General features: G+C 37.7%; 1 protein-coding gene across 25 annotated transcripts in view; it reads left to right on the forward strand.

The window, feature by feature from the left end:
• LOC126291683 (uncharacterized) overlaps positions 1–26,996 on the forward strand; it is a 348,608-nt gene that overhangs the window by 206,232 nt on the left and 115,380 nt on the right. For 20 of the 25 annotated variants that reach the window (XM_049985282.1, XM_049985285.1, XM_049985288.1 and 17 more), the window contains one exon: positions 5,506–5,721. The exons of the other annotated variants lie outside the window; for them this stretch is intronic. In XM_049985282.1, coding sequence (XP_049841239.1) covers positions 5,506–5,721 — 216 coding nt within the window. The remainder of the gene's footprint in view (positions 1–5,505; positions 5,722–26,996) is intronic. 25 annotated transcript variants of the gene reach the window in all.

Genomic DNA, 26,996 nt, shown 5'->3' on the forward strand with positions numbered 1-26,996 from the left:
ACGTAATACAATGAAACACCTGCAGCTGTTGTTTTGATGTTTTTTTAAAATTATATTTTAACCAGTTTTGGAGATTGTATATTAATCTTCAGGCCTGTATGCATTACAGTAATGATTGAATAAACTTACCAACCATGCAAATACAAGAACAGATTAAAAACAGAATAAAAATAAAGGACAATACTACATAAGTGAATTTACTCTCATCATTTGATAAAAACAATCAGATACATCATCTAAAATAGAATTACATGTAGGATACTACAGCAAATTTCCACGCTATACATTGTACAACTGTACTGTTTATTCTTCCTAATCGTCATCATTTCATCCCCATCGATGCGCAAGTCGCGGCAGTGGTGTCAAATCGAAAGACTTGCACCAGGCGGGTGGTCTACCTGACGGGAGGCTCTCGTCACACGCCATTATCATTATCACTAATAAAATCATTAATTAAATATTCCATGATAAAAAATTGATCTGTTAGATGATACACTGAACTGCAAAATCTTGAACTAACCTATTGAACTACAAAAATAACTGTAGAGAATGATAGATGTATGAAAGAAACTACAACATCAGAAATAAGTAAACCAAAGAAATATGCATCTATCTGCAAGTAGTCCTTGCAAAAGCACAGATTCAACAAAATCAAAGTGTCAGTATAGGTAAAGCAATCAAAATGACAATTTGAGTGTATCTGTGTGTCAGTGGAAGTTTAAAAATGCTGAGGTGCAAACTATAAAGAGGCATACATATGTCTCATGCATAAAATTAGGGTCCAAAGTACGTCAAAAGACCAAATGTAGAAAACTATCTTATGTCAAACGAGAACTACAATGTAAGAAACTAATAATATACAGCCACATAAAAAACAATATCTGCTGACCATATGCTAAGTTATCAGTAATATCAAAGTTGAAGAAACTTCATATGTACCCATCGTTGTACTGAAGAATTAGGTGGAGATGAAAAATCGTATTATGTCTAGTAGGGTGGTGTAATCCAGTAACCGGGCCTATCCAGACAAAGCAGTTAACAACCACAAAATACAAAATATATGTATATCACCTAACCAAATATTTGTATCGAATATAGTCAAATACAGCCTTTGTCCGGATAGGACCAGTTAGTGAATTACTTATACTTTTTAGGTTTAATACAATTCTTCATGTGGTTCTTCAGTACAACATTGGATACATTATGGAGTTCTTTCGCCTCTGATATTACTGATAACTTAGCATGTGATCTACTGATACTATATGTTATGTGGATGTATATTACTAGTTTCTGACATTTACACTAGTTAGATAGTAGTTCTCGTTTGATATTTGTTTTATGGCGGTAAATTATATATGGATTCGTTCACATATAAATGTTGTTCACCCTGATACATCTTTTGGATTTCTCATATATTCTTTATATGTTATAACATAGGCGGTTTTCTACATTATGTCTTTTGACACATTTTGAACATTCATTTCATCCATATGACATAAGCTTGCCCCTCTACGGTTTGCACAGCAGTTTCTTATAACTTTGATGTGATACAGATACTGTTGATGCTGTCCTTTTGAAAGGACTATTTGCACACTAAGCTGTATATGTTGCTCATCCTGAACATTAACTTGGTCTTTCTATATTTTGTGTGTGGCATGACATAGTGCTTTCCTACATTTGGTCTTTTGACACATTCTTGTATGCTTATGACATAAATATGCACATATACAGCTTTCACCTGAGAATTTTATGATTTCAAAGTGACTTGTATATTTATACTGTCATTTTGATAGCTTTACCTATATTTGACACAGAGGTATTTTTGTGACTGTCCTTTTACAAGACCTACTTGCACATAGATGAATATTTCTTTTGTTTACATATTTCTGATGTTATTGTTTCTTTCATACATAAGATATTTTCTACAGTTATTTTTGTAGTTCAGTAGGTTACTTCAGGATTTTGCAGTTTAGTGTATCATCTAACTGACCAATTTTCAATCATGGAATATTTAATTAATGATTTTATTAATAAATTGAACATTTGTGTAACATACAGAGTAGAATTTTTTATGGTACACTATATATAATTCTGACCACAGCTCGTGGCCTTGCGGTAGCATTCTCGCTTACCACGCATGGGTCCCAAATTCGATTCCCGGAGGGGTCAGGGATTTTCCCTGTCTCGAGATCACTGGGTGTTGTTTCGTCATCTTCATCATTAACATTCCTCCCCATTACGGTTGGAGGAAGGCAATGACAAACCACCTCCTCTAGGACCTTGCCTAGTCGGCAGTGTGGGTCTCCCGCATCGTCCTCTATCATGATTTATAAGTTGATGATACTATCGTTACTGTTATGCATGCAGGCTTCAAGAAGGTGTATTAAGTTGCTGAAACTCATTACAATACAATAAAATAACATAAAAACAATGGCTGCAGATCTTTCATTTTATTACGTTAATTATAATGCTTTGCACAACAGATGATGGTACCTCATGCTCTGACATTCTGATTCTGACATCATAGCATGACAGTGTTCTACCTGTGGAGAACAGTCACTGGAAATGAAAGTAACAATGAGCAGAGATTGCAGTGCTTGCCATTTACAAAAAGGCTCATAAAACAATAATTCCAAGACTACAAGAACTCAGAAAGAGAATTCTCTTAGCCTCTGTTGCCTCAGTTCTCGAACTTCCTACCTACACGTGGTGCCACTGTTAAGCCAGACAGCTCAGAGGGAGGTTAGATAAATGTCTCCAACAGGAAACTGAGCCGGTGAACAGACAGGTTTTGGAAGTCAGTGGAAGGCAATGAAATTTTCGCATGAGAAACTCATGACTTTGCTCAGTTGTAAAATTATCTGAATCTTCAAGTCCCCCCAGTCAGATCTCAAGAGGATGGGAGAGGTGGAGGGAATTGAAAGAAGTCACAGTGCAAATTATCCCCGCACATTGTAAGAAAGATTGCAACATGCAATGTCTGTGTGGGCTACCTCAGATGGGAAAATTTGCTTTAGTGGAAAGAGAAATGAGTGCAAAAGGCCTGGATGTTCTCAGGCTTAATGGGAGTCACTGGAGAGGAAGTGCAGGGAGTAATGACCAAAGCAGAAATGATGTTACAATAGTTATTCCTAGATATCGGAACAACTGTGTTCTCTGTTATGATCCCATTGGTGACAGGATCATATCCATCAAATTGAATGCATCTCTGTGTAAACTCAACATTATCCATATCTATGCCCCTATTGCTGCAGCATTAGATGAGGAGTTCTGTGAACAACTGGAACAAATCCCTAAGAAAGAATAGGCAATAATTCAAGGAGACTTCTGTGCTAAAATAGGAGATGCTACCCAAGACACACACTTACAATTTGTGGTTGGACCTTACAGTCTATGTGAGAGAAGTGACTGAGGCAGGTGCTAACTAGATTTCCATGTAATGACTCGTCTTTCTGTAACATTATGTCCGAGAATCACCCGAGATGGCTGTACACTTTACCTGGCGATAGATTTAGAAACCAGATTGGCCCCATGTTTGTGTGAAGATATTGGAAGACTTCGGTCTTGGACTGTGGTAGACTATGGAAGTGATCACAGCCTGCTGTCCATAAAAATGTGGTAAGCTGAAATCCACCAAGAAGAGCAGAGTAAGACACCTAAAACTAACACACAAGGAAGCTCTTTGGAAATTTGGTGAGCTTGTTAGTCCAGAACTCCACAATGTCAATCTTGATAAGGATGCACCAGTATCACAGACATGGGACCAAGTGGAGGAGGTCGTTTCCTTGTCACTTCCGACATTAGACCGACCATAAAGTGTAGAACAATCTTGGAGATCACAGTCCACACTACAACTAATTGAAGAGAGTAGTAGTCTGAAGACAATTGGTATACACATCACCCACAATCAAGACAGATATAAGAACCTGTGCAGAGTAATACAGTAAAATTGTGGAAAGGACGGACTACACTTTATTAACAGATTTTGTGATGCGATAAAACATCATAATCACAGTCAAATGTGTGATCTCTTCAAGAAACTCAACAGCATTACGTGGGTGTAGACAATGAGAATGGCAACACTATTGGAGACAAGAACCTGCAATATTATGCATCAAAATAGAGAACACAACTTAAGAACTACAAATCTCCTGGTCTGGACAGCATATCTAGTGATATGATTGAAAAAAATGGGGAAGAGAAAGCAATTCAACATTTGAAGAACTATAAATACCCTGGTCTAGAGTGTGCGAGGGTTGTACCAAAAATAAGATTCCTATCTTTTTTACAAATAGAAAACATTGTTGATTGTTCTTAATTTATACATCATTGAAAAGCTTAAACTTTTGTCTATTTTTCAACATAGTCTCCTTTTTTTTGACACCCTTTTGAAGACAGTGCTCCAGCAGCATTTGTATTCTTAAGTTGAAGAAGTCTTCCACCAACCCGTTGAGGAAGCATGTGACCTTTGCTTGGACTTCATCGTTGTTCTTGAAACGTTTGCCGCCTGAGTGTTCCTTTAGCTTGAGGAAGAGGTGATATTTGGTGGGGGCTAAGTCTGGGCTGTACGGGGGTTGGGGCATAACAGTCACCCCAAATTTCTTCAAAAGCTCCTGTGTTTGACGAGTGATGTGGGGTTGAGCGTTGTCATGAAGAAGCACTACTCCGTCCTTCAGTTGTTCCCTCGGCGTTTCTGGATTGCTTGCTGGAGTTTGGTCAGTGTCTCACAATATCTGTCTTGAGCTTATTGTCATCACGAGTTGAGGTGCCGTCGCTTGTGGTGTAATGGTGATTTGATGGGTTTTGCTGTCCCTGATAAATATATTTATTTTGTGGGTTGCATCTCACCCTGATGTCCTACTGTAGACAAACTGAAGCATGTTGTTTATGGTTTCTCCTCACTTCAGTAACAACCTGAAAGCTCAACAAATGCACAAAATTAATACAGATCAGTACATAAATGTTGACATATTATTCCTTGCTCATTAATATTAATTAGTTGTGTTTCTGTTTGTTAAATTTGTTACATTGTAAATGGAAACATCTTTGTGCAAACTATGTCAGTGTTGTTTCCATACAATAATTAGGAAGTTTCATTTCAGCGTAGTATCCTTCTGTAGTTAATCTAAATGCTGTGTCTTAGCTGTTCTCAGACATATTGTTTCTATCAGAGGTACTAGCCCAGTATGGTATGCGAGAGAGAGAGAGAGAGAGAGAGAGAGAGAGAGAGAGAGAGAGAGAGAGAGAGAATTTTTACTTCTGGTGGACATCATATATGTATGACGCTAATAATTTAAGGATGTAGAAGGCTCAGAACTTTACTTGATGGCTGTGTGGTGGCACAAAATGCTGTTTTGTTTACACTTTTTCACCATAAACATTGTTAACTGATTTATTGTGGTTAGTTTTCTTAGACCTATCCACTTTAAGATGGACACTTATTATGTTTTGGTGTTTAATATGTTAACTGCCCTTTGCTTAATGAAAACTGCTCCCATTTTGTAGATTCTTCCAAAAGCTGCAGCACACGCTGACATGAGTGTACTCTCTAACAACAAACACCATTACCCAGATCAAGCCTCGAAGTTGCTTAACAAAATTCCAACCAAATTGGAAAGGTTAAAGGCAAAAATATGCCAGAATACCAGTGTGAATAAGCTTCAAGATGTTACCTCAAATTTTCTATATGGTGGCGATAGTAATGTGAGGACAAGGCAAAAGGCGAGTGAACTGGGTTAAATTGTGCATGTGCATTGTTTGTTTAAATAGTAATTTTCTTCTGTTAGTTATGCGTAACACCTCAAAAAAGAAACTGAAGTAGTACCTATTATACAACTTTTATTCACATGAAATATTAGCCACCTCTTCCACTGTAGGAGAGCCGGCCAGAGTGGCCGAGCGGTTCTAGGCGCTTCAGTCTGGAGCCGCGCAACCGCTACGGTCGCAGGTTCGAATCCTGCCTAAGGCATGGATGTGTGTGATGTCCTTAGGTTAGTTAGGTTTAAGTGGTTCTAAGTTCTAGGGGACTGATGACCTAAGTAGTTAAGTCCCATAGTGCTCAGTACCATTTGAACCACTATAGGAGAAAGTTATTTATGTACTGTTGTTGTATGATTGGGAAATTGGAAATGTGAAGTTATATTGCGTGTGCATGTGCATGCATTCGCACGTGAATGAGTGCTGGGGAGGGGGTATTTATTGTTGAAAGATGCTCGTTTGTGTGGTAATGCCTTTGATGTTGTATAGTTACATTAGTCAGATGGGTACCCTGAATCATTTTTATAAAATTTGATCAAATACAACTTGCCCTCTACAATGAGCTGATTTTTAAAAGTACACTAGTTTGTAAAACTTAAGGACAAAAGTAACTGTCATATGATGTATCACTGGCAAGTACAATAACTCAACAAAACTTGGACAATATATACAGAGAACTGTACAGTGTAGTTAATAAAGTAATTGCAAGAAATGCACAATGAGACGAACAGAGGTGACACTTTTATTCAAAAACAAGAATTACACTGAAGTCACCCCAATTTATGTTGGTCCCCTGGAGTTTACAAAGAAGGGACGCGGTTTTAATAGGATGTGTAATCACCACGGATGGCTGTATGTGCTCTGCAATGTGCTCCATGCTGGTAAGAAATTATTGTGGTAGAGCGTTCCATTCTTGCACCAGTACGGCTGACTACTGGTGGAAGGCCACTTGTGCATATGGACATGCTGGAAGATGTCTCATCAACATATCCCACACCTGTTCAGTGGGATTTAAGGTGAAGGCAGTCCATTCAACAAATGTCCTCTCGTTCCGAGTTCCTCCACTTGCGCTGTTCACTGGGGGTCGCACATTGTCATTCGTAAAAGTGAAGTCGGGGCTGAATCCTGGGAATGGAGTACAGTGTCACAGTAATGGTTAAAAGATTTGGAGGTCAGTAAGTCTCCAGGCAACGTTGTGACTCCCCACACTGGTCACACAGTGACACTAGGACCACCAAAATGATTACGTTCGACAAATGTTCTGGGCTGCAGTACATGCTCCCAGCTCTTGCCGTGTGAGGATATGACCGACACTGTCGAATGTGATCGTTTCGAGGCACCCGGTATACGGTGCGGGGAGATACAATGGTGTACGGTCGTTCTGACCTCCAAATCTTTTAATACACTGCACTCACTGATTAACGTTATTGTGACACTGTGCCCCTTTCTCGTGTGCATATTTACAGGGGGTTCATTCAGCTCTGTCATCGTTTTTATGGATGACAATGCACAACTGCATTAATATACACTGGAGAGGATATTTTGTGAAAGGACTGGTCTGCCTATTCCTGCAACTTAAATAACACCAAGCTCATACAGGAAGCATAGGGAAGACATATTGCAGAATATCCACAGGCACCGACAATCATACAGTAGTAGTCAATCTCATTGGTTGAGGAAAGGAACACTGGAACACACTCCCACGAGAACTCCTTACAACCCGTTGTGGAGCATGCATGTCTTTTAATAGTGCCTATCTGCAACATAATGTGTCTTCTTTATGGTAAGTAGTAGTCTTACTTATATATTTTAAACATAGCTGCACAACAGCAGCGGTTTCATGTAATAAAATTATAAACAGCCGACCAGTTGCAATGGATAAAGAAATTCTTTACCTAGGTTTTGACAAATATAAATTTGTCTTCTTCAGAAGATAGCCTAAGGACAATTAACATCATAGCTTACATTAGAAAAGTATGAAACTTAAGCCAACAATAAATTTTAACACAAATTAGAAAACTCTTGCATTACAGAAGTATGATAACAACGACTGGTACTTACAATTTTACATTAGTAAGGACTAATGTACCATCGCCGCTTTTACAATTGTCGGCATAGATCCATGTGTCAAAAATAAAATATAGCCCTAGAACTAGTTCGTGGATCTTGCAGAGCTCACAATCGGCGAGCATAGTTACTCTGAAAACATGGCAGGTGGCGCTCAATCCGAAAAACGTGCCAATTTGATGATTTACACGTTGCCTTTGTACGCCAATTGGCACGTTTCCCGCTATGAGCACCACCTTCCCTGTTTTCAGAGTAACTACGCTTGCCAATTACACTCAGTCAGTTGTGAGCTCTGCAAGATCCATGAACTATTTTATATTTACATGACAAACCCTAGTCCTAGGGCTATAGTTTATTTTTGACGCATGGATCTATGCCGACAATTGTAAAAACGGCGATGGTACATTAGTCCTTACTAATGTAAAATTGTAAGTACCAGTCGTTGTTGTCATACTTCTGTAATGCAAGAGTTCTTTAATTTGTGTTAAAATTTATTGTTAGCTTAAGTTTCATACTTTTCTAATGTAAGCTATGATGTTCATTGTCCTTAGGCTACCTTCTGAAGAAGACAAATTTATATTTGCCTATACCTAGGTAAAGAATTTCTTTATCCATTGCAACTGGTTGGCTGTTTATAATTTTTTTTTAATTATTATTAGTACTGATAATTTACACGTTGCCTTTGTACGCCAATTGGCACATCTTTCTCGGCAATTTTTCTACGTTGTTGATGTTCTTACCTGGAGTTTCCATTGTTTGCTATAGCTGTAAAAATTATTTAACAGCTACACTTCTTGTTCATATTCGACCCTACTGTCATGAGACACAAACATGGAACTGAAGACCAGTGTGCCTGTGTTCCACAAAAATGCACATCAACTAAGCGTCATAAAGATTTCATACTTGACACAACATTTGATGTAGATGTACATATTGCAGGCCACTTACAATGGTTATATGCCCATATATCAGTTGGCAATTAAATAGTTTTAAAGTGCAGCTCGCGGTGTGAAGCAAGATGTCTTTTATTGAATATGTGTGTTTGGGCAAAAGTCATTACCCATTGTAACCTATTGAAAACATTAAGGTAATCTCATTTTTTTGTAATAACACCAGAGTGCACTGCTATTTTTTGTTCGAAAATTATTCATGCAAACACTACACACTGCTGTTAAATCAGACATCTCTGACATTGTTGTTGATTCTAACGTGTTGTGAAGATGTTTTCTGATGAAGAAAGAGTTTTTGCTTTGGAAAAGTAGTACTAAGGTGGTTATAATTTAATAATAAATGAGCGTAGTAATAATTTCAACACTGTTTCATCCACACAGAAGGCTGTCTGCAGCTTGTGGAAACATTTTGAGAAAAGTGGATCTGCAGCAAGTTGTCACAGGTCAGGCACGCCATCAATAAGTGATGAAACTAAGCTTAAAGTTTTAGAAGCAGTTATACAGAGCCCTAAAAAGTCTGCTCAGAAGCTTTGTCTTAAACATGATATTTTTACAACTTTTATGTGGAGATTTCTACATAAGGCGAAATTCAAACATTACAGACCTCATCTCATAGACGGGCTATTAGAAGACTATCCTGATGGTTAGTGACTATTGGCTCACCCTGTAAAAGCTGTGTAGCACCCACCTTACAAGATTTTCATATTGCTGTGCAAACTGATACATGCCTCACATATGAGTTTAATTTTATGCAATCATATATAGACGACTCCTATGTATTGAAGTCATTGGCGTATCAATTCATTGAAAATTAAGCCAAGCACTAAAACTCCAATCTGCCCTATCCAAAGATGAATACAATGGTCCCTTCGCGATGTGCGAGATGTGAGTCCGCTCTTGTCATAGGTTTCAGGCACTGCTCGTGGTGGCAGCCAGGTAAACTGTGAAACACTGCAGCACCTTATTCATTTGTTCATTTGTGTAATACAAAGGCAAAGGAAATCTTCCTCATTTTATAAAATAACATCTCAGCTAGGACCATATCCCAACATTCATAAGTATAAGGTATTAATTACTTTTATTAATCTAGGTGAGGAGCATACGTGCTTGAGTAGCTTTTGTAGCAGAACATCCACTTCAATATGCATAGTGTCCCTCCAAAAGAACATTGCCTTCCCTTCAGGGATTCCCAATTGAATTCCCAAAACATCTCCATAATACTAATGTGTTGTTTGAACCTACTGGTAAAAAAATCTAGCAGCTCGCCTCTGAATTGCATTAATGTCTTCCTTCAGTACGGCCTGGTGTGGATCACAAACACTCCAGCAGTATGCAAGAATAGGTTGCACTAGCATCCTGTATTTCATCATCTTTACAGATGAACCATCCTTTCCCTATATTCTCCCAATAAACCAAAGTCAAACAGTAGCCTTTTGTACCACTGTCTTTACGTGCTTGTTCCATTTCATATTGTTTTGCAACATTGCGCCCAAATATTTAAATGATGTAACTGTTTCAAGCAGGGCACTACTAATGTTGTACCCCAACATTGTGGGTTTGTTTTTCCTACTCATCCACATTAACTTGCATTTTTCTGCATTTAGAGCCAGCTTCAATTCATCACACTATGTAGAACTTTGTCTAAGTCATCTTGTGCACTCCTACAGTCACTTTTCTTCGACACCTTCCTGTGCACCACAGCATTGTCAGCAAACAACCGGAGATTGCTGCCCACGCTATCTGCCAGATTGTATATATATATAGAAAATAATAGTGGTCCTATCACACTTTCTCAGGGCATTCCTGCAGTACACTTGTCTCTGATGCACACTTGCCATTGAGACCAACATCTATTACTTAAGAAGTCTTCAAGTTGCTCACATATCTGTGCGCCTCTTCCTACATTAACAGACTTCAGTGGGCCACTGCGTCAAATGCTTTTCAAAAATCTAAAAATATGGAATCTGTCTGTTGTGTTTATCTAGAGATGGCAGTATATCATGTGAGAAAAGGGCAAACAGAGTTTGACATGGGCAGTGCTTCGTAAAATCATGCTGATTCGTGGACATAAGCTTTCCCATCTAAAGGAAATTTGTGATATTTGAATTCAGAATATGTAGTTATCTTATTATTAATTGATAACCCACACAAATTAGTATGTTATGAGCATGCAACAGACAAGATACATTAAGGAGACTATAAGGTGGCCTCTGGACATTAAAAATTGGCACCATTCAAAACGCTTTGTATAGACCATTCCCTGTTTCATATTTTTACCACCCTTAGCGATGCCAAACTTGTAACACTGTATCTGTCTGAAGAAGTATTGTTTTATTCTCTGTGTGAGTGGATGACTAATTAATAACAGTAATTGTATAATTAAACACATTATACAATGTGAGGCATGATCACAGATGTATACTAAATGTTTATCTTGTACTCATTTTGTTGTATTACAAAAGCCTAAATTTAATTTCGGATTCCTTCCCACAAATATGAATCACATTTGAAGACAATTTTCTCTATAATGCACATTCACAAATACGTGTTACTTCACTTCTTGTTGCGGCAGTCGTACAGCTGTCAGCATGTGGCATCGCTGTCATCAAAACAGCTCAATTTCATCATTCTTCCTCATCTTCTTCTACTGCTGTTCTTTATGTCACTTCGTGGATATCACTTAGCGATCCTTTTTGTTGTCTTTGTCTTCTTCTCCATCCAGGTAGTTGTCAGTTGGCTACTTATCTTCTTCCATTCTTTTGACTTGCCCAAACCATCCTAGCTGTCTTCTTTCTATTCTATACTCCACTGAAGAGCCAAAGAGACTGGTGCCCCTACCTAACATGGTGTAGGGCCCCCGAGAGCGCACACAAGTACTGCAACACGATGTGGCATGGACTCGACTAATGTCTGAGCTAGTGCTGGAGGCTATTGACACCAATCCTGCAGGGCTGTCCGTAAATCTGTAAGAGTATGAGGGGGTGGAGTTTTCTTCTGAATAGCACATTGCAAGGCATCCCAGATATGCTCAATTATGTTCATGTCCCTCATCACTGCAACTGCACATGCCCCATATAATTACAGAGCCTCCATCAACTTGAACAGCCCCTGCTGACGTGCAGGGTGCATGGATTCGTGAGGTTGTGTCCATACCTGTACACATCCATCTGCTTGATACAATTTGAAATGAGACTCGCCAACCAGGCAACATGTTTCCACTCATCAAGAGTTTGATATTGGTGATGACGGGCCCAGCTCAGACGTAAAGCTTTGTGTCATGGAGTCATCGAGGGTACACAACTGGTCCTTCAGCTCTAAAAACCCATATCGATGATGTTGCATTGAGTGGTTCGCATGCTGACATTTGTTGATGGCCCAGCATTGAAATCTGCAGCAATATGCGGAAGAGTTGCACTTCTGTCACATTGAATGATTCTCTTCAGTTGTCGTTGGTCCCGTTCTTTTTCCAGCCACAGCGATGTTGGAGATTTGATGTTTTACCAGAGTCCTGATATTCACGGTACACTCTTGAAATGGTCGTACGGGAAAATCCCCACTTCGTCACTGCCTCGGAGATGCTGTGTCCAATTGGTCATGTGCCGGCTATAACACCACTTTAAAACTCACTTAAATCTTGATAGCCTGCCATTGTATCAGCAGTAACTGATCTAACAACTGTGACATATACTTGTTGTCTTATATAGCCGTATCTGTGTGCTTACATATCTCTGTATTTGAATATGCAAACCTATACCAGTTTCTTTGACTCTTCAGTGTATAATGAGTCTGTTCTGTGCCCTATCTGTTATTTCCTTTTTTTATGGTCAGATCAGCAGATCCTAGATGCTCTTCTCAAGTGGTTCATTTCTAAAACTCTGAGCCTCTTTTTACTTTTTTCTGTGAGTTCCCAACATTCACTCCCAAAACTTTTTATTGGTTCTATGATGCATATATATTTAATCACATTTTAACCTTAAATCTTAGTTTTGAGAACCAAACTATAGGATTTAATTTTGGGGTAGCTGCTCTTCCTTGCTTGATCCATTGTGATGTGATAGGATACTACCCGGGTACGGAAACTCTTCAGCCATTGTAATTTGATGACCATCAGTGTCCAAGCTACTTTCCTGCTCTCCACAGCATAAACATTCCATCTTCTCAGAATTAATTTCCAAATTCTATTTTTTATCTTCTTCCAACCAGCTGCTAAGCAGAAAGATATATCCCCTCTTCTTCATTTACTGCAACAATCTGATCGTCAGCTTAGAGAAGTGCATACATACACTGATTTCCTACTTCATTCCCCAGGCCTATGCACTTTCTACACCTGAGATCCATTGCCTTCTGCACATACTTCTTACAGAGTGTGGGACACAGCATCTTTGTTTCATATGCTTTCTCAAGACTGACCAAGACCAAATGACTGCTTAAATTTTTTCCAGTCTCTTCTTGATGATCTACACAAGACCTACCTCTTTGGAAACCACTTTGTTCTTCCACTTCAGTTCCAATCTTCCCAGTCTAGATGTTAAAATTTTCCCATATATATCATGCTAACTGAACTGTCATGGCACTCATGGTATTATAGTTCCTAGACACTTCCTTGTTTCCATTTCTATGAACAGGGCTTAGATACCCTATGTTTCACTCTGTCAGAATTTCCTCTCTGTACCACATACTTAGAATAAATAGCGTGCTCAGACATTAATACAGAATGCTTGTGCCATACCTCGCTAACTCTATTGGTACATTTCCAGGCCCTGGTGATTTCCCCATTTGAATTTGGGTTGCTGCCTTCCGTATGTCTTTTGAGGTATTTTCTCTACTTCTTTGTGTCCTGGTTCTCTATATGCTACTTTATTTCCTTGTATTCTGCCCTTCCTTCTGTTAGCAGGCCTTTGAAATGCTTTTCCTACTCTGTCGGACTGGCAGTTAGTTACTTCCCTTTGATATTTATACCATAAAAACTGATCAGCATGAGGCACACACTCATAAGGCTTGTCAGTACTGGGGACAAACAGTAAAACATTCAACACCCACATCCTCTAAGCCTGCAGTTGCCACACTACTTACCCTCTGCTCCTGAGGTTGGCGGCCAACTTTACAAATCTCTCAGACAAATTCGCCAGTGTCAATTACAATTAAGCTCATTGTAAAATAATATTGGCTCTGTATTTGTGTTTGTTCCTAATCAGAAAAACTACTCTCTTAAGAAGCTCTTAATACTCATTGATGTTTTCTGATTCAGACATTAGTTGCTAGATGCATATTATTATGAAATATGGCTGTATGCAGTCTGTGGGCTGTATGCAGTCTGTGGGCCACAGTTTGATGGCTACTGCTCTAGAGGCTGAAATATAATAGTGTTATGCAGAGCAGTAGTGTAGCATAATGGATATGATTCATTCCTGACGTTTAGAAGGTCATGGGTTCAAATATTGCCAGGTGCTTCAAAACTTTTTATTTTGATATGTTTATCAAAGCGAATGGTTGTTATTGTTTTTCAGTTAACAATGGTAATATTTTCATTTCTAATCCTTCGTCACATCATTTTCATCATTGGATTGCCTTTTTTATTTGCTCTTGTTATGCTTTCTTTAATTCTTTTGTTCATTTTGAATTTTTGTCCAAGTGATTTTAAGTGCTTTTATTTATTAATTTTGATTAATTTTTTTCTGTTTTATCATTCTTTATTTTCATCAGTCTCATTGCATTCATTATTTATGTGCCTTGTTTCTCTTGAATTTTGTTTTATTTACAATCCAATCAGTTGTTTAAATTTTCATTCATGTTATTTTGTCCGTAGTGCAACAAGATTTGTGTTTTGAATGTTTGTATGATGCTAATCATAAAAAATATAACTTGCAATGAAAAAGACATTTTTGGAACCATTGCACAGCTGATATGAATAGACTATTATTTTCATCACCTCCACCGCCTTAAAAAAGCCTGATATTGACATTTTAAAATGTTTACACTATTATTATTTGTTCCATAGATGATGAATATGACTTTTTGTAACGACATGGAACATGTTAGCTTGACATATTTTGTTTACTAAAACTACTAACTACGAGAAAGGAGGGAAATTGATGATGGCAAAAAAAAGGCGGATTTTGTTTTCTATTAAATTTCCACATTTATTAAGCCCGAGAATATTAATTTACATATAGTTTTCCATGGGTAACGTTGTGTAAAAATACTGTTCTTATAAAATAAAAATAATGCATTGAGAGTTAATTAACCTTCACATAACATAACAAGTAAAAACCTCCCTTCAGTATTTATCAGTTTCAGGAATAATCACGGAAATGCTTTGTTTTGACATGCAAAATAATGTTTTGAAATGCAAAATAAATATTTCAGACTGGTATACAAGTTGCTAGTTATTTGCTAACAAAATGTTGTTAACATAATTATCGCTACCGTTTCCCAAGCAGAAAACCTAAAATGTCATTGTGTCCTCCTTCTGACATTTGCAACATATAATTGTTGCCTTTTCATCACAGTAGTCACAGCACCAGCTCCCAAGCAGAGAAGGGGATCCCTAGCAGATATCTTGTGTAATGAGGGAACGTGTGGTGCAGTGTTTCCCTTTCATATGTGTGTATGGTGACGTGACTGTAACACAATGAGCAGGAAACATGGCTGGTGTGTCAGTGTGACGTGGTCTCAGTTACTTTTGACTATATTTTTTTCTTCTGGTCCAGCTGCTCCTTACTATGGCCATGCAAGAACTTCTTCCTCTTGACTTCATCTCCAGGCAGATTGATGCTGTAAGATTGTCTCACTATTTTGAGCTACTGAATGATGAACATGTCTTTAATGATAATCTCCTATATTGTTTCAACTATGTTCATGAATTGAGAAGACAGATTCAAATATCAGTGACTCATAAATTCAAGTACATAAATTAATATGTCCGACCACACTGAACTCGACTTAAGATTGAAGGTTTCTAATCTTCATTTGCATTGAGCGTTTGCTTTGTAGCATGTGATTTTTTTTATGAGCTGTTCGTGACTCCTTCAAGGGGTGTCGCGAAGGAATTGTCCACATTCAGAAAGTGCTACTGCACTCTCCACGCCATGCCTTGTCCCTGCTGTCTTACGTCACTGCATACACACCATCTGCACAGATCAGTCCACACACAGTGTGTCCTTCCCACTACAGAAAATGTTCATAAGAGACACGACCCTCTTTTGCCAGTGTGAGCATCCTCAGTGGAACATAGGTCATTCTCACAAATAAAGAGATTCCCCTTGAGACAAAAAATGTCATGCAAGACTCCTTTTTCGCATTCTTTACTATTAAATTCAATATATCTGGTATCATATTAGAATTTGTTATCCATTTCATATGGAAGGTTCTTTTTAAATGTTTGTGCATGATCATTTACTTGGTCTCAAAGAGTTAGCATGGGTTGTATCTAATAATTAACCATACCATGATGTTTGTGCTCGGTCGTTACACACTCCATAACATTAACTGTGCTTTTAGCTTATAAGAACGTGTGATGTGTTTTCTTCATTAAATTGAAATATATTGTTAGGTAACAGTAGTGGTTTGACATTATGACTGTAATTAATTTAATCTTTAACCATCCAAATCTCAGATTTGAAAATGTAAACATATACAGAATTTAGATTACCAGACACTGGTTCCAGGGTAAAAACTAGTTTGGATACCGCCTTCTTGACACTGACCGTTTGTCACTCAACATATATTTTCCAGCTTGAATAACTGAGTTCAACCCTTTCTTTAGGAAGATACTGATTGATTCCCTACCAAAAACAGTTTAGGTTATCCATCTGTGGATAGGATTAGGCGTCTTTATTGGGTATACCTATCTTGAGACTCCTTTCACAAACTATGGTAGAGGCCATTTATTTTTTTAATACGTTTGTCCTCAGGCACAGGACAGCCTCTCTATAGGTCTGACTACCCATTTCAAATCCCTCAACACACCTACAGCGGGGTACATTTCAACCATATAAAATCTGTGTATGCAGTACCTCAATTTCATTTGTCACATCCTGACAGAAAGTGTGTTCTTCACTTCTGGCATGTGTTTACCCAGTTTTTAAGCGTGCCACACCCTGCTCCCGAAGAAAATTGTCTTTTATGTGTATGTTTGTTGATGCATGAAATCAAATCTGCGTTTAACTTCAGGTGACAATATTCCCACATTCATTTCCTTTTGTCAGGATCGGTGAAATCTTCTACAATATTTGTATGTAAAATTATTCCAAGCCAACATATACAGCTCAATTTATTATTAAAATTCCACAAGGAGTACAAAGCAAGAACTGAAATTGCCATTTTCATCCCTTGTAAACTCAGTGGATTTTATATTGATGAGAAAATCTGCTATAGTACTCGAATTAACTCTACTTTCTTTTCTCCAATCTCATTTATATTATAAAACACCTATATTGTAATATATATCTGGATGATTAAATATCGTTTATGTCTTCTGGCACTGATGGAACATTATGTTACTTAAGTATAACCTAATTTTCAAGTCAGCTACTCCTGTTCCTTGTGTAACACCTTCCCTTTATATAAAATCGATGAAACAATCTTGTTTTATTGATCACACATCTGCACTATCACTTTATCGATTTCCTGCCAGATGGAACTGCTATCTTCTGTTCATTACACTCATGTTAGCATGTTATATTTCAGACTGTTGCACTGCATGCTTGGGCATTCTCCTTTTATCTCTCCCGCTGTCTCCCACCATAACGTGGTGTTCCTAACATGCAGTGTACTGTCATCTCTATGAAGTACCCAAAAATAGCCTCCTGCATAAAAACAATGGAAGCCATACCATCTTGTACTGTTCCTTGTAAAAAATGTAAAATTCCAGTTATACATAACCTAAAACGTATGTATGTATGTATTTTTTCTGGTAATTCCAGTTACCCTCATAGCAACTCTTGAAGTGCTATTTTCTTGTTTCACAAAGATACAATTTAGTTAAAATAAGGTAGAATAGTAAGAAGTATAGAATATAGAATAGAGTAAGAGGAAGGAATAGCTTTGGAGAAAGAAGAAATACCAAAGCCACTAACTCAGACTTACTTCGGGCATTATCCCACCAAATTTGTAAAATGTGCAATTTCTCTTGGGGATATGTGTGTCTTAACTGTATCAACATTGTATAGTCTCTTTTCCTAGACTGTATCTGGAGTAACCAGAAACAGGACCTTAGGATGTGGTATTCCTACCACATTAAAAGATCCACAACACCATGGAAAGAACTTACTCGTCTCCTCCTTTAGGTTGGAACTATGATGGACATGTTTTACTAAAACTGAGTCATCTACACTAAATACAGGCTGATTCATGAAGATACGCAAATATTTTAACATTTTATTCTACAAGTAAAACTAAGGAATTAAGTTCATATGAACATAGGTCCGCAAATCTTTAGTTATGGAGTTACGGTTAATAAAAGATTTTGCCTGAAATTTAGGAACGTTGCTAATATTATGAAGCCATCGCAAAACTGTATGAGGTTAAGTAAAGCACGATTTACATTTATTTTGTTGTTATTGATCTGGTGAATCTAATAATATTTCCCAGACATGTATCTTCAGTTGTTTTCCAGAACATCCAGAGAAGCAAAGATTATTATACAAGTAAATTTGTTTACTTTCAATTAAGAATGTAGAAATGTTTGTCTTTGTTGGCAACTGTTAATGAGTTGTTTCAGTCATTTCCTAACCTTGAAACGAGTCAGTTGTCTATATTGTTCAGTGAAAGAGCACAATAACAACAGTGTATTTAAGTGAAACAACATATTGACTGTTGTAGTTTTTAGATTATTTATGAAATAGGGATGCCTTCCAATTTTTTGATGAAGGAATTTGCTGATATGGTTTTTATTTATGGCAAATGTGATGGTAATGCCACAAATTGGACCAAGTAGTTAATAAATTAAAAGTTTACTTCTTTACTTCTTTGCTTCTCTGGATGTTCTGGAAAACTACTGCTGATACACGTCTGGGACATGTTTTATTAGCTTCACCAGATCGATAACAACAAAATAAATGGAAATCATTCTTTACTTTAACTTCATACAGTTTTGCAATGGCTTCATATTAGCGAAGCTGCTAAATTTCAGGCAAAAATCTTTTGTTAGCCATAACTAAAGATTTGCAAACCTATGTTTATTTGAATTTTTTTGTTTAGTTTTACTTGTAGAATAACATATTAAAATATCTGCATATCTTCGAGATCACCCTGTATAGGAACATCTGCCATATGGCTAAACTTACGTAGTCTGCTCTGGGCTGACTGATTTAACTTGCTTCTTATCATATTGTCTATTACCACTGCCTGTTCTCCCTTTGAAGGGGGCCATCTGAGGAACTTTAATAATGGCTCTTCTATAAATTCCTGATCCATTATCTCTACTGCTGATAACCCAGTGGACATATGGGGTAACTCATTCAATAAGATGTGGAATTTTGGTATCATTCGTGCCTGTGTAGTATGTTTGTTGGAGCTGTAGCTAAGTGTAAGCTCTATCTTTCTGACGTTGTGTAAGAAATTGTGATTATTTAACTTCTGAGTGCGAAAATTTCTACTTTTCTGCTTGTCGCCTACACTATTATTAACTTGTTTTTGTTAGATAGCTTTTTTGAAGCACTACACAGTGTGTTCTCATTCATATAAGTTCTGGTCTGCTGTTGATTCTTGAGTTGCCTCAGATGACCAAGCATTTCTTTGAAATAATTCAGAATTTTTTTACTAGAGCTCTCCTTTCCAGCACCAGGGTTTTCTTACCCTCCAGTAAAGTCACCAAATGTATTGCTTTCATTTCTTGTGTGTGTGTGTGTGTGTGTGTGTGTGTGTGTGTGTGTGTGTGTGTGTGTGTGTGTGTGTGTGTGTTTGGGGGTGGGGGGGGGGGGGGGGGCACTTGACTGTCACACAGTGAGTAGGGAACACTGTATGGTGGATCTGTCAGTGTGATGTGGTCTAAGTTATATTTGACTATTCTTCTTCCAATATGGTCGCCTTTTTGTTTTGTTCTTGTGGCCAGGCTACTCTGTACCACTGTGCTGTGTGTGAATTTATGCCTCTTGACTTCATCTGCAGGGAGGATGATGCTGAAAGAGCGCGTCTCACTACTTCGAGTTACTGAATGGCAAACACCTCTTCAACAATAATCTTCTGTATTGTTTCAACTATATTCATCAATTGTGAAGACAGGTCCAAATATCACTAACTCATAAATTAAAATACATCAATCAATACATCCGACCACACCGAACTCGACAATATTTACAATCTTCGATTGTCTTGAGCATTTACATTGTAGTATGTCTATTTTTTCTGAGGTTTCCATGATACTTTCAAGGGGCATCACCAAGGCATAAATGTCCACATCCAGCAAGTGCTACCACAGTCACCACACCGTGCCTTTCTCCAGCTATGTTACGTCAATGCATACACAACGTCTGTACAGATTACAGTGTATTTTTCCTACTACATGATATGTTTGTAAGGGCCATAACCATCTTTCATCAGCATTACTGCTTTCAGTGGACCATAGGTCATCACATGAATAACCCATGTTACACTACAGTGGATAAGAGAATGCCCAAGCATACAGGCAGTTTTTTTCACAATTTTTGTGCATGCCCTTTTATTCCTGTGTGTCTGCAGTTGTGCATGAGCACAGAGCTATTATGCAGATGTATCTTTAATACACAATTTGTGTAGTATGTGAGCAAGATATACTACTACTACTACTACTACTACTACTACTACTACTACTAATAATAATAATAATAATAATAATAATAATAAGCCTCGGACAAGCGCCGTCATGCTTGGGGACGACGCTTGAACTCTATGCCTGCCCACAATGGTAACGACACTGCTAGCCAACTGGAAAATGATTTAAATCCAAACAGAGGTGTTTTGCAGGATATGCTTCCTGCAACCACTCTAGAAGGAAAACAAAGATAGAGGATGAGATGGTCAGATGAAGTTAATCGACACCTCATGTTCTGTTATTACCAAGCAACAAACCTAGGAACCAACACAACTGGATACAGATCACAAGTATACACAACATTTATTACCAGATACCAAGAATTAAAATTTTTAACAGAACAACGACTAGCTGATCAGATAATAAAAAATAACAGGATACCCCAGTCAGAATTAGAAAACATCAAACAACAAGTACAACAAATACTGGAACAAAATAATGTGCAATCAGAAGAAGAAGAAAATACAGTAATGGACCCAAACATCCCAGAGCAAGCAAACAAAGAACAACACGCATCAATTAAACAATCAGAGGAAAACGAAATCTTAATACAGCCACCAGAACAAGTACAAATAGAACACGAAGTGACACACAAGTTAGATATAGAAGAAAAATTTCAGCCGACATATATAGAATACAAAGACACAAATACAGACATTAGACCATTCTTGCATAGACCGCCAAATAACACACAAGTCGAAACAACAATAACAACTATCAACACAATCATACACAACAAAATAAATGAAAACACAACTATGGAAGAGTTACAACTACTGGTTTATATAGGAGCACTCACTACACTAAATATACACACTAGGCTGAGATCAGAACCAACCAACACACAGAAGAAACCCACAAAACCAGCATGGCAACACAGGCTACAGATCAGAATAGAAAAACTGAGAAAAGACATCGGACAACTAACACAGTTTATAAGAAATGAAATATAAGACAAAAAACGAAAAAGGTTAGGTGAAACGTCACAACAAGAATCGATAGATCAATTAGATGAAAAGAAGCAGCATTGGCCAAATGACTTGGAAGATACAAAAAAAGTGAAAATAGAAGGAAACAAAACCAAACATTTCACACAAACGAAAAGAAATTTTACCAGACAATAGATAACACACACATCAAAATAGACAATCCACCAAACATAACAGACATGGAACACTTCTGGAGCAACATATGGTCAAATCCGGTACAATATAACAGGCATGCACGGTGGATACAAGCAGAAACAGACACATACAAGATGATACCACAAATGCCTGAAGTGATAATTTTGCAACATGAAGTCACCCAAGCAATTCATTCCACTCACAGTTGGAAAGGCCCTGGAAAAGATAAAATAGCAAATTTCTAGCTAAAGTAGTTCACCTCAACACATTCACATCCAACTAAATTATTTAACAGTTACATTGCAGACCTATACACATTCCCTGATACACTTACACATGGAATAACTTATATGAAACCTAATGATCAAGCAGACACAGCAAACCCAGCTAAATACCGCCCCATAACATGCTTACCAACAATATACGAAAATATTAACTTCAGTCATTACACAGAAATTAATGACACATACAACACACAACAAAATTTTAAATGAAGAACAAAAAGGCTGTTGCAAAGGAGCACGAGGATGTAAACCACAACTGATAATAGATGCAGAGGTGACATATCAGGCTAAAACTAAACAAAGGTCACTACTCTATGCATAAATTGATTACCGAAAAGCTTTTGATAGTGTACCCCACTCATGGTTACTACAAATATTGGAAATATACAAAGTAGATCCTAATTTGATACAGTTCCTAAACATAGTAATGAAAAATTGGAAAACCACACATAATATCCAAATAAATTCAAATAATATCACATCAAAGCCAATACAGATTAAGTGTGGAATATACCAAGGAGGCTCATTAAGTCCTTTCTGGTTCTGCCTTGCTCTGAACCCATTATCCAATATGCTAAATAATACAAATTATGGATATAATATTACTGGAACATACCCACACAAAATCACACATTTGCTATACATGGATGATCTAAAACTACTGGCAGCAACAAATCAACAACTCAACCATTTACTAAAGATAACAGCAGTATTCAGCAATGATATAAATATGGCTTTTGGAACTGACAATTTCATAGTCAAGGGAAAACACACTAAACAAGAAGATTACATATTGAATAACCACAGCGACTGCATAGAAGCGATGGAAAAAACAGATGCCTATAAATATCTAGGATACAGACAAAAAATAGGAATAGATAATACAAATATTAAAGAAGAACTAAAAGAAAAATATAGACAAAGACTAACAAAAATACTGAAAACAGAATTGACAGCAAGAAACAAAACAAAAGCTATAAATACTTATGCTATACCAATATTGACCTACTCATTTGGAGTAGTGAAATGGAGTAACACAGACCTAGAAGCACTCAGTACAATGCCACAAATATAGAATACATCACATACATTCAGCAACAGAAAGATTCACATTAAGCAGAAAGGGAGGAAGGGGATTTATCGACATAAAAAACCTACATTATGGACAGGTAGACAATTTAAGAAAATTCTTTCTAGAACGAGCAGAAACTAGCAAAACACACAAAGCAATCATTCATATAAATACATCGGCTACACCACTGCAATTTCATAACCACTTCTACAACCCTTTAGATCATATAACATCAACAGATACGAAGAAAGTAAATTGGAAAAAGAAAACACTACATGGCAAGCACCCGTATCATCTAACACAACCACACATCGATCAAGACGCATCCAACACATGGCTAAGAAAAGGCAATATATACAGTGAGACGGAAGGATTCATGATTGCAATACTGGATCAAACAATAAACACCAGATATTACAGCAAGCATATTATTAAAGATCCCAACACCACAACAGATAAATGCAGACTTTGCAAACAACAAATAGAATCAGTAGATCACATCACAAGAGGATGTACAATACTAGCAAATACAGAATACCCCAGAAGACATGACAATGTAGCATAAATAATACATCAACAGCTTGCCTTACAACATAAACTTATAAAACAACACTTTCCCACATACAAGTATGCACCACAAAATGTAATGGAGAATGATGAATACAAATTATACTGGAACAAAACCATTATAACAGATAAAACAACACCACATAACAACCTGACATCATACTCACCAATAAAAAGAAGAAATTAACACAACTAATCAAAATATCCATACCCAATACAACAAATATACAAAAGAAAACAGGAGAAAAAATTGAAAAATACATCCAACTGGCTGAGGACGTCAAGGATATGTGGCATCAGGATAAAGTTGACATTAGACCAATTATACTGTCAACTCCAGTAGTCATACCACACAATATCCACCAGTACATCAATGCAATACAGCTACATCCAAACTTATATATACAGCTACAGAAATCCGTAATTATTGATGCATGTTCAATTACCCGAAAGTTCCTAAATGCAATATAACATATACCGTACAGTTAAAATGAAGTCACGCTTGATCAAGGTCCGCGTCACTTTCTACTTTTGACCAGACCTAACGTCTGAGATAAGAAAGAAATAATAATAATAATAATAATAATAATAATAATAATAATATACAAGGTGTTTCAGGAGGGATAATAAATATTTTTGGAGTTGGTAATATAGACAAATTTGAATAAAATGTGCCATATAATGTGTTGTATTTTTATTGGTTACAGAAATACGGCTATTAGAATTAACCCATGCAAATATTCACACAAGGTGATAAGCAGAGGAATATGATTAAGTTCCAGGCTCTACAGTCTTCAGCTTGCGGTACATTCACTGAATAATAGAGGCAGTGAGTCACTGGAAGGGACATTAACAAGGGTATAGTTTAATCCTCCTCCAGAGCTGTAGAGTGTACACACAAACACACACACACACACACACACACACACACACACACACACACACACCACTCTCCGTACAGCTACAATCCTGTTCTGCATGGGGAATTGTGTGCAGCTCCTTCGCAGCTGGTCCCTCTGGATGATCAGAGCACTCCCCCTCCCCCCTCCAAACACACACAAAAAATCGGTCTGTACCGTTCTGGGTTAGTACAAATGAACTGTATCCTTTGCCACAGCTTTGACTATTTGTTATTGTGGCTGGAAATGAAGAACAGCCTTCCTAGAACCTTGCTGTCTCCTGCCAATGTGCCACACACATTCTGCACCTCTTGCCACATGGGTTGTACACCTGTGGAAGTCCTAGGTCAGAGACTTGTCAGATACGGCCATCGAGTACTTATTCTACCCTATAAGAGGCAGGGCCGCCCGTCAGAGCACTCATGACATGTGCCAGTTCCGCTGCAGTTTCAACACGGCATTTTATGTGGCCTCTACCACCAGAATGACTGTCTATTGCCAAACTTTGGCCGAGAACAAAGTTGACCACCCAGTGGTAGAACACACTGCCAAACTTGATTTGCTTGATTACGGAGGCTGCTTCATGACCTGTGCCATTGGACACGAGCTTCACCAAACTATGTAGATGAGAGATATCCTCGCAACATGTCCTTTGATCGTGCAATCTTGCTGTCCTCAATCTTTGCTAGCCCCAGTCCCACACCTGTCTCCTCTTTTGTCATGTACGCCTCTCTCTCTCTCTCTCTCTCTCTCTCTCTCTCTCTCTCTCTCTCACACACACACACACACACACACACACACACACACACACACACACACTCACACCCACCCTCCTCCTAGCTCCAAATTCACTCCTCCACATCGTTGTGCGATGTCTGCAACTCCCCCATGCCTGCAGCTGTCGAGTGCATCAGCTTCCTCCCCGTCCAGCTGCGAGGCCTCCCCGGCAACCGTCTATCCTGTTATCTGCCTCATGCCTCATTTCTCACCTCACCTATTTTACCTGATGCAGCCTTTCACTACAGATGGGGTAACTGTGTTATACTTCTACATCTGGCTGTACATACATACTCTGCAAGCCACTGTAGTGTGGGTGGCAGATAATACCTTGTACCACTGCTAGTCTTTCCCTTCCCTTCCTGGAGCGAGGGAAAGACATCTATCTGTATGCCTCTGTATGAGCCCTAATTTCTCTTATCTTGTCTCCATGATCCTTAAGTAAAATGTACATCAGCGGCAGTGAAAGCATTCTTTACTTGGCTGCAAATGCCAGAACTTTAATTTTTCTCAATAGAGTTTCATGAAAAGATTTATGTCTTCCCTACAGGGACTCCTACTTGAATTCACAGAGCATTTCCTTAATACTTGAGTGTTCATTGATCCAACCGGTAACAAATCCAGAGCACTTCTCTCTTTAATTGGAACTCGTTGGGATCCTGAACACTCGAGTAGTACTCAAGATTGAGTCACACTAGTGTTTTGTACACTGTCTCCTTTATAAAGAAGATGCACTTTCCTCAAATTCTTCCAATAAACCAAAACCAGCCATTCATCTTAACCGATTACCAACCTTACGTGCCTGTTCCATTTTGTGTTACTTTGCGACATTGTGCTTATTTATTAAATCATTGTGTCTACATGGAGAAGCACACCACTGTACTCTGATCAAAATTATTTTGTGACTGATAAACGGCAGTGGTGGGAAATGGAGTTTCCAACATGTACACAACATCCCACATGCTCATGCAATCAATAGTTGTACACACATCAAAAAACGAATGAATCGTCTGCTTGCTAACTGTTGCTCATGTCTTAGTCAGAAATGCAAAGTATTACAATTTGTCCATAATCATCATGGTCAAATTACACTCTTAAGGAAGCCACTGTTAATTATGGAATTCACTATTTGATTTTTTGTTGTAGTTCGACAGCACAATGTTTTCTGCTGCATCATTTTGTGAACCAGTATAGTTTCAGAAGTAATGTGATATCTGTTTAGCACAAACTATGTAAAATATACAATCAATTTTGTACTACAGTGAAACTTGTCGGCTTCACTACTTTGGGTGCATAAACTTGTAGTTATGTTGCAATATGGCCGACTGATTTTCATGCTGTGACGTCACTGTCAAGTGTAAAGCAATTTAGTAGCATTTAAATTGACTCTCTCACATTTTTTTAGTCTCTATCGGGAGCAGGTAAATGAATGTAAAGTTTAATGTAATCATCTCTTTTAAAGTAACGAATACTTTGCTGTAGTATTATTTTATTAGGCATGTAGCTCGTGTCATCACAATTATGTCAAAAGTCTTTTGAACATGTCATTGCCGTCTGCAACAGATAGTGTTTAAAGTGTCACTGTAAAAAACAACAACAACAACAACAACAACATAGCTTAGTGGTTATGAAAGTATATTTTATTAACTCGAGAGTCACTATGTAAGTTCAGTTCTTACTACTTTAAAAATTCCGTTCACTGTGCTTA

Source organism: Schistocerca gregaria, chromosome 9 (assembly GCF_023897955.1).
Source record: "Schistocerca gregaria isolate iqSchGreg1 chromosome 9, iqSchGreg1.2, whole genome shotgun sequence".
NCBI lineage: Eukaryota > Metazoa > Arthropoda > Insecta > Orthoptera > Acrididae > Schistocerca > Schistocerca gregaria.